Source organism: Solanum pennellii, chromosome 5 (genome assembly GCF_001406875.1).
Source record: "Solanum pennellii chromosome 5, SPENNV200".
Taxonomy (NCBI): Eukaryota; Viridiplantae; Streptophyta; class Magnoliopsida; order Solanales; family Solanaceae; genus Solanum; species Solanum pennellii.
The window spans coordinates 28,580,022-28,589,634 of record NC_028641.1 but is presented as its reverse complement, the minus strand read 5'-3'; the positions used below and the strand labels follow the sequence as shown (position 1 = coordinate 28,589,634).

Below are 9,613 nucleotides of genomic sequence, written 5' to 3'. Positions count from 1 at the left end.
ATTATTATGTGTGAGCAGTGATATTTTATTTTTCTTAAGCAATCATAGTTCAAGTCTGGGATCACTATGACTCTGGAGTAAAAATTACTGTTTCACTAAGTGGAGGTTCAATGCAGAGCACACCTTCATTACGCCTGATAGTCTTCCTTTAGCTGAAAGACTTTCTTAATTAATATTAAAATGAGTGGGTGATTGTTGGTAATTTATCATTTAATTTAGTACAATATGTCATGTGAAAATCCACTGTGACCGTTAGTGGCAATTCTTCTTACGTATTGTTTTAAGTAATATACATGACAATGTTATCCACTCATTATGTGGATTTTATTTTGGGCTTAATTGCTCATTATTTTGGAGGAAATAAAACGTTGCTGAGAACGTTGGTGGATTGATCTTGGGCAGCATATTTGTTGTCCGTTGTTAACATTAGTTACCCCTCTCATTATCTCATTCTTTACTCCTTCATTATTCTTTGTAACCTATGTAACATATGTAACCTCTAGGCCATTTATCTTCAATATTTATTACACCATTATCTTTCTATTCATTGCTAGGAAGACTTCTTGTAGTATAATATTGGTGGTCTTCATTTGATTTGATGCGCACAACATACAAGAAAATATAGAGTGCATAAAGTATAAGTCTAAAAAGAGAGTTTTTATTAATTGAAGGGAGATTTGTGAAGCTTTGGACTCAACTCTTGTCAAGAGTTGTTGAGTTATACTTTGTGAAGAATGTTGTATCCTGGAGGGGACAAGTCAAAGAGGACTACTGTTGGACCGATGAAAACATTTGTTGCAATGGCTTGAATCTCCTTAAAGAGAGTGAAATATTCGCGTCTCAGCCTTGAAGAGATTTTTTTTCATCATTTTATTTTCCATTGTAATATTGTATTTTTTGTTATCTTGTAAGTTTTTCACTAACAAGTTTTGATTACGTCACTTGTCATCTTTTATACATATACAAACATATACACATTCTCATATGAGAGAAATAAAAAAGACCGACCCATACGGTGACTTTCGCAATTGTCCCTTCTAAACCAACTTAAATTTGAACTATGATTCTGATCAAGTCTTATCGTGCTGAAAGCCACTTGCGGTAAGGAGAGGAGACTATAGAGAGTTATTTATATTCATTTATCTCGAACTTTGTAAAAAGGGGAAAGGGTTTTATTGAATCACTAGTTGCTCTTGGGTCCACTGAAGCTAGAAGCTCGTCGATGGGGTAGTGAAAAAGGTAAGGGCTGACTAATATTGAGTAAAAAAAGAAGTGGATCTTGATTTGTTTTTTTTTTTTAAAAAAATTAGATGAGTTTCACATTGAGTGGTTTAATTAATGGAATGATCGTATCATAACTGCCTACCTGTAAAAAGTGGTATATCTAAATCAGTTATACAATAATGACATGAATAAATATGTTATGTTCTTGCAAGAGGAATAAACTCCAACTTAAAACAAATGAAATAAATGATTTTTTTTCCTCAAAATGTGATAAACATTTTTTTGTCCAAAGTAATAATGATCTCTCTCTTCTCTATAATCTTTGTCAACACTAACATTTTTCTCCTAACTTTATTATTGTAATAACAATATTATTCTTTTTAAAAAATATTTTTTTGAGAAAGTTGAAAATAAAATGGGAATTAAATAGCAGAAAGAAGAGCTTTTTTTGACATTGCACTAGGGTAGGAAAATTAATGTAACCATACAAATTTGTTGAGAAAAAGGATATTTCTCATAAAGATGTTTTAACGCAACCGAACAACTGCGGCGGCACAGCGTTGAATCCATCACGATCACCGCCACTCTAAGGCACCGATTGACCCTTTTCTTTCCCGTTGGAACATCATAATCTCTGTCGATCTGGGGAAAGGGATTCTCATATTTTACAGTAAGTTCGTTTTTCTCTCATACTGTTCGCTTTTTCATTCAATTTGCTTCATGAATTGATATTTATATTTTGTTTGTGATTTTGGAGATGGATGGTAACAAAGATGAGGCTTTGAAATGCTTAAAAATCGCACAAACTTCGATTGAATCTGGAAATCGAGAACGGGCGTTGAAATTCTTGAATAAAGCACGTCGATTAGATCCATCGCTTGAAATTGATGATTTATTGTCACAAGCTGATGCTTTTCAATCTAAAAGTAGTGTATCCAGCTCTCCTTCTAGCTCATCTATACCCTCTAAGTCGGGAAGTAGTTGTACTCGTCGGAGAGTTTCTTTGTATACGGAGGAACAAGTTACAATTGTTAGGGAGATCAAGAGGAAGAAGGATTATTACGATATCTTAGGGTTGGAGAAAGGATCTAGTGTTGAGGATGTGAGGAAATCTTATAGGAAGTTATCTTTAAAAGTTCATCCTGATAAGAACAAGGCTCCGGGGGCGGAAGAGGCGTTTAAGATGGTGTCTAAGGCGTTTCAGTGTTTGAGTGATGCGGAGAGAAGGAGAACATATGACTCTGTTGGCTCTGAGGAGCCTGTTTATACGAGACGTCCTACTACACATCATCATGCTACTGGATTTCGATTTAGTGATGACGTTGATGCTGATGAGATATTTAGGAATTTCTTCTTTGGCGGTATGAATCCGGCAACAACTACTCATTTTAGCTTTGGCACTGGAATGGGAATGGGAGGAAATCAGGGATCAAAGTCCTTATTCAAGACTTTGATTCAATTGTTGCCTGTCATATTGATCTTGTTGGTCAACTTTCTACCTTCATCAGACCCAGTTTATTTATTTTCGAGGTCTTATCCATATGATCTTCGCCTGGCTACACAAAGGGGTGTCAACTACTATGTCAAGTCTGGGAAATTTGAACAGGAGTATCCTGTTAATACCCCAATGCGTTCAGCCCTTGAAGAAAAAATCGACAATGATTATTTCTCAATTCTATCTCACAACTGCAGGCTTGAGCGACAACAGCTTCATTGGGGTTATCAACGACAAACACCAAATTGTGATACATTAAAGCAGTTCCAAGCTGCAGCTTGATTTACTGTGAAAGGGTGCAGTTTCCTCCTTGTGATATCTTACTCCCAAAATAAATTTAGTTTTGGATTTTAGATTGACAATCATATGCAGTTTGGTCCCTTTATTTAAATCCTATATATTCATAGATAACTTAGTGAACTTGCCAATCTTGTTTGTATTGTTTGATAATTTCTGTATTAAATGCAGAACATATATGTCATATTCTGTTCTGAACTCTACTGGATAGTAATTCATCTTTCAGACCACAGGAGCTTCGATTGTTGTATTAAATTACTGCTACAATCATGATTGGAGATCCACTTCTTCTTTTAATTGGATAAATAAATATGATTGAAGGTTGAGTTATTCAAGTTCAGGAATGAATGTCATATCTTTACGGACAACTAGCTCAATTCATTTTGAATTTTTTTATATATTGTCTATAAGCTATCTTTTGGTGCATCTGGAATGAAAGGAATCGTAGATGTTTTGATGGGATTTCAATTCCTAACCACATTCTTAAATTCAACTGTTTAGTTCTCTTATATAGCTGTTTCAATCAGGCTCATGTAACCACTGTTGATCTTTTTTTGGACCATCTGCTCTTTAGTTATTCAGTAAATTCTTCTACAGGAGTAGACCCTCTGTATTTTTTTGCCTAGCATCTTCTTGATGCCTTCCAATGAAACGTCCTTCATAAAAAAAAAAGTAGTTAACAGATTTAAGGTTGCATTACTCACTAGATTGTTTTATATATGAATTTGGGCAAGGTTAAGTCGATGAGCGATACAACACTGTTTTCTGTTAGATAATTCAAGCTGTTTGATCTCAATGTTGTGGTAATTACTTGACAATGGCATTGGTTTTGTGGAATATTGGATTGATTTTGTGACCTTAATGTTCCTCCCGTCCTTGGAAGATTTGTTGAGTTCAGCCTTTTCTTGTATTAAAATTTAACAAGCAGGATTTTTTTCTTTTCATTTCTTTCCTTCTTTCTTGATGTAGTAATTTACAAAATCCCATAAACATGTATTCGTTCATAAATTCTTACTGGCTAGCATACATCGTGGTTCTTAGGCACTGTGTGGTTGTAGCGGTGCATGTTAAGGAGGTTATGTTCACCAGTAGCAAGCAAGTAGGCAGTTAAGTTTGTGACAAGCTTAGACAAAGCCCAGAATATCCATTTACCACATACATAATGAGCTATTTGAGCAATTTCTGAGTCAAGTAGGACCATTGATTTATATTGGTGCTCAGTAAAATGTTCCCCTCTCTTCTGTTGGTGAACAGGTGAAGTATTAGTAGAAAGATTTCTTATTAAATGAACACAATGTGAAATGGATCTCCTAAGTCTGCTAATGACATGGGGTTTTGGCCAGTGAGTAAGATCATCTGGTTACTCTGTGGGGTAAGAATGTAGAACTTGTTGCCGTATTGTTTTAGCTAAAACTTTCAATTAGATTGTTTGGCAGGGGATTTATGATATTATTTTTTTTATTTTTAAATCTAATTGATTTAAATCTAATTGAAGGGAAAAGGCTTAGAGGTACCGGGTACGTCCAATCACCATAGGTCTAGGATCTAGGTTATATTTGTATTTTAAAAATGTTATAAAATATATTTATATATTAAAGACTTAAGTCATATACCGCACCTCAAAGTTGTCCGCATAATTTACTTAGACACCTTAACTGAGACTTGTACCTATTGAACACCTAAATTGTTCAAAACATGTACCTATTAGACACAAAATGCTGATATGGCAAAAAATGTGTATTGCACTTCCCTGAAGCGCGTGAAAAGACTTAAAATAGTGTCTTTTTTATTATTTTTTTTTACATTTTTTCTTCTTTTATTGACACTTGGCATTATATTAACTTAAAAAATATTTTCTTCTTTATTTACACTTTTTTCAAAAAAGAAAACACCTCACTCCATATCTATCATCTTCTTCATAATTTAGTTTACAAACTTTCTTCATTTTAGCTCCAACACTATTTTTTTTTATATACAAAAAAATTATATCTTTTAAATATGAAGATAAATGAAAATCAACTATAAAGATTCAGATTTGAAAGAAAGTCTTCGTATGATTTATTTCAAATCTCATAAAAACAAGGAACAACTATGAAGAAGATGAAAAAAGATAAATGATTTTTACGTATAAAAATAGTTAGCCAATATTTATTTATCACAATTTTCGAACAAAATTTTTTACTCGAATTCATATGTGGTCATTAAATTTATCAAAAATGATATAAAAAATTTGAAAGAAATAATTTTGGAGATATCAATTTCATTTTGTCATCGATGTAGAGTTGAATAACCGCCAACAAAATTTTATTTCTTCTTCACTCTTAGTATGAAAAAAAATTAATCTTGAAGTTATTTGAAAAGAATAAGATTTTGTAATTTGAAAAAGAATGTGTTTTGGGGAAGAAGATGAAGATGAATGGGGGTTGGGGTGGGGTAGGGTAAGGTGGGGTAGAATAGGTTGACATTTTCATTTTTTATTTTTTTTTTAAATTAAATATTAAATGTATGTTTTTTTATAATTTTCGGGCCCAATGCCAAATGTTATTTTTTAATTAGTCATTTTGCCACGTCACCGCAAGTGTATCACACATTCTTCACATTTTTTGTTGATTATCAAAAAGTGTCTAATAGAAATGATTATTATATAGGTAAAAGTGTTTAATTGGTACTAGTATTAGTTGAAGTGTCTAAGTGAATTATGCAGACAACTTTAAGGGGCCGCTGATGACTTAAGCCTATGTTAAACTAGGTAATTTTGCATGCACTTCGCGCAAGTATACATAATCTTTCTAAGCTTTAGAACAATCTTTCCAATAATAGACTATTATAAGAAAAAAGAAAAAAGTAAATTTTAGAAGGTTTTAAGGACATCTCAACAGAAATTTAATGATTTCACATTCTCACATATCTCAAGAATTATAAATATATAATGAATGATTAAAAATATCTTGATATCTAATTATTTTTGTATTTTACATAATTTATCATAATATATGTTTGCTAATACAATTGTCTTGTTAAAATTGAGTGATATTTTTATGTAGCAATGAAGCATCACTTCTTTTTTTATTTTTTTGTACATGTAAAATATAGAATGTGTTAATTCAATGATTAGAAAACCATTACAAATATACACCATAACAACATAAATAATTTTTTTAGAGAATCGACTTGTCTAAGGCCAAACATTCAACACTTTTTGTTATTGTTATTGTGTTACTCTAACAAAATTTATAGAAGGATAAAAATAAATTTGAAACAACAGCAAAATAATATTGTTGACCCTCTTAGAAATTCATTCTTCATGAAACTGCTGCTTGAAGACCCTTATAAATGTTTCATCAATGCAATTTTATGACTTTTTCATGAATATGTATATATAATTATTGCATTATGAAAGTACAAGTTGATCAAAATGTTGAACTGTAGACTCATGTTAAAGATATATTCTTGAACATGAAAAAATTAAAAATGGGTGCAACATATATAACTCAAATGCTCAGCAATGACTTGAGACATGAAAGCCAACAAATTTATGTTAATAGACATATATTTTGTAGCAGCAAATATTATATTTATTTATGGTATGTTTGCTTTTATATTTTTCAAATTAAGCTTGTTGTAAATAGCCATAAATCAAACATAGGGAAAAGGGTAAAAAATGCCCTTAAACTATGTGAAAGGAATAAAAATGTCCTTCATTTATAGTTTGACTCAAAAATGCCTTTGTAGTCAATACTTTGATCTATAAATGCCCCTATAGTTACAAAATGGGTCAAAAATACCCTTTTTCCGAATACATACATACATACATATATATATATATATATATATATTATTTTTTCTTTTTAAACACATGTTCTTCCTAATTAAAATATTATTACGAAATACTATTCTTGTTTTCTTTCTTCTATAATCACTTTAACAAATAAAAATGTAGAAATTCTTTTTATTTTTCTTAATCTCATTTTTTCAATTAAAATAGAATAATTTCATGTACCCTTTCGATAGATAATATGTGCCATATACATAAGATCATATTATATCTATCATTAATTTATATTTATATAACGATAAAAAATAATATTGATGATAAAATAAAAAATATTTTTATTTTTTATTTTCTTTTGATTTAAAGTAAGATAAACATTTGGTAATTTTTTTTAGAAAATATTAATTGAAAAAAATGTGTCAAAAAGAAAATAATAATAATATATTTATTTGAAAAACAAACTTTTTTGATCCATCAAATAACAATAAGAGCATTTTTTGACCAAAGTATTGATAGCAAGAACATTTTTGGACCAAACTACTCGGAGGGCATTTTTGTTCATTTCGCATAGTTTAAGGACATTTTTGAGCCAAAGTATTGATGATGAAGGCATTTTTGAGCCAAACTATAAACGAAGGACATTTTTGTTCTTTTCACATAGTTTAAGGTCATTTTTTACCATTTCACCAAAAATATTTAGAAGAGATGAATGAGAAGGAAAAAAGAAAAAAATTAAAAGGATGAACTTTGTCAAAGTGAGATCATATACGATACTTCAATCAATTTTCAATCCTTAAAGTACGCATAATATCCACTTATAAAATTTAGTAAACATAAATACTTTGTTGTAAAGCTAAAGTAAAATAAGACAAGAAATATAAAAGATGATAGCAATAGAAATAGGTAGACAAGAGATGAGAGTTTTTCTTATTCAAATATTCACCCAATCTTCAAGTCTATACAATATGAACTTTTATGCCTCTATTTATAGTGTAGCATTGAGGCATACAAAAGGTTAGTCATAAACATGACATTAACATGAATATAATGGAGGAGATTATGAAAGTGAAAGGCTAAACGAGTAATGGTTATAAAGTTGGAGGTTATGGAGGTTATGGTTATCATCATAATGGAAGAAAGTAATGGAGATAATGGGTGAGTAAATTCTTGGTGTAGTGGATATCCACACTATAATATTTTAAAAAACTTTCCCCCTTGAATGTCCATATATAATGTGCCTCGTTAAAACCTTACTAGGAAAAAATCATGTGGGAAAAATCCTAGTGAAGGAAAAAGAGTACACATATTTTTTAATACGCTTGAATGTTGCCTCGTTAAAAACCTTTTCAGGAAAATCCATTTGGGACAAAACCATGGTTAAGGAAAAGAGTACAACACATATTTTTCTCCCCCGATAAAAACTTTACTTGATATCTCGGAACTATGCATTCCAATCATATGACACAACTTCTCAAATATTGATGTTGCAATCCTTAGTGAATATCATCTGTGAAAATGACTTTTGGTGAAATATACTTTGTCCGATCTCTTTAGATTGTATCCTCCCTTCAATTGAGATATATATTATTTTCGTATATGGTGGCTGAAATATCTTTTGTCAAAGGAAAATCACATTTTCTGAAAATGATAGATCATGGTTCAAACCAAACACACCGTGACTTACTTTAAAGATCAATATTTTTTCTGCATGATTTGAAGAAGTGGTTACCAATGTTTGTTGAATGCCAAGATATTGTTGTGCCTCCATATGTAAGAATATAGCTCATTTATGATCGAGCTTTACGTAGATCAAATAAATATTTTGCATTTACATAATCAAATCATTTGACTCATGAGAGATTGATCGATTTCATTGAAGCTCGTCTTTTTTTCTCAAAGAAAATCATATCTTCTAGCATTTGCATAACCACAATTCGTAAGTGCACCGATTGCACTAATACATGACATTTTAAATTATTTTCATGAGGTTTCAAAAAAAATTTCTTTCTGATAAGCAATCTCAAAACCATTGGACACTCAATGGAATTGCTTTAAGAGCTTTTAAATCCTGCAAGGATTTTCATAACATTCATCGTCTAGTTAGACGAAATAATCAATTATTATGCATATTCAAGTATTTCATCTATTGTCAGACTGAAACAAGTCTTATTACATCCACCACTAGAGAATATATCTCTATTTAATAATGTCAGAATTTTTGCGAAAAATCTTTATGCTCCGAGGCACAAACAGTAATTTATATCTTACGATTATATTTCGCACAATGATTCATTTGTACCCCACTGACATGTATTTTGATTTATGAACTATAAGTTCAAAAACATCACTTTTCTAAGTCCAACAAAATATACATAAATAATGCATTTTATTTGGTTAATTATTTATCTGCCCACACTATATGACAAATTCAACTTTAAGATCCTCATAACCATTTATAGCATTGAGTTCTACTTCATATCAAATATACAGTCGACGTTTATTTTGATATAGATTTCCAATACGACATAACTTATCGAGATCTCTTCATTTTTCATCATTCTCAGGTACCTGAATGTCACGACCCAAAACGAGCCGCGAGTGGCACCCACACTTACCTTACTAGGTGAGCGAACCAACAATCTAAACCCCAACATTTACCAGTATATAAACTTTGAATAGTAAATAAAATGCGGAAGATCCAAAACTCATTAACAAAATCAATTAAATAAACTTCTAAAGTATAATACTTATCATCCCCAAAATCTGGAAGTCATCACATCAAGAACATCTATCCTCAAATTACTAAGTCTAAGAGTATTTAAGAA

General features: G+C 30.9%; 1 protein-coding gene across 1 annotated transcript; it reads left to right on the top strand.

Annotated features, from left to right (window-relative positions):
• The first annotated feature begins 1,592 nt into the window (after window positions 1-1,592).
• LOC107018543 (chaperone protein dnaJ 49-like) lies at window positions 1,593-3,351 on the top strand. The gene is made up of 2 exons (XM_015219051.2): window positions 1,593-1,894; window positions 1,982-3,351. Exon 2 carries the CDS (start codon window positions 1,982-1,984, stop codon window positions 2,999-3,001), a length of 1,020 nt encoding a protein of 339 aa, XP_015074537.1. The 5' UTR covers window positions 1,593-1,894; the 3' UTR covers window positions 3,002-3,351.
• Window positions 3,352-9,613: the final 6,262 nt, after the last annotated feature.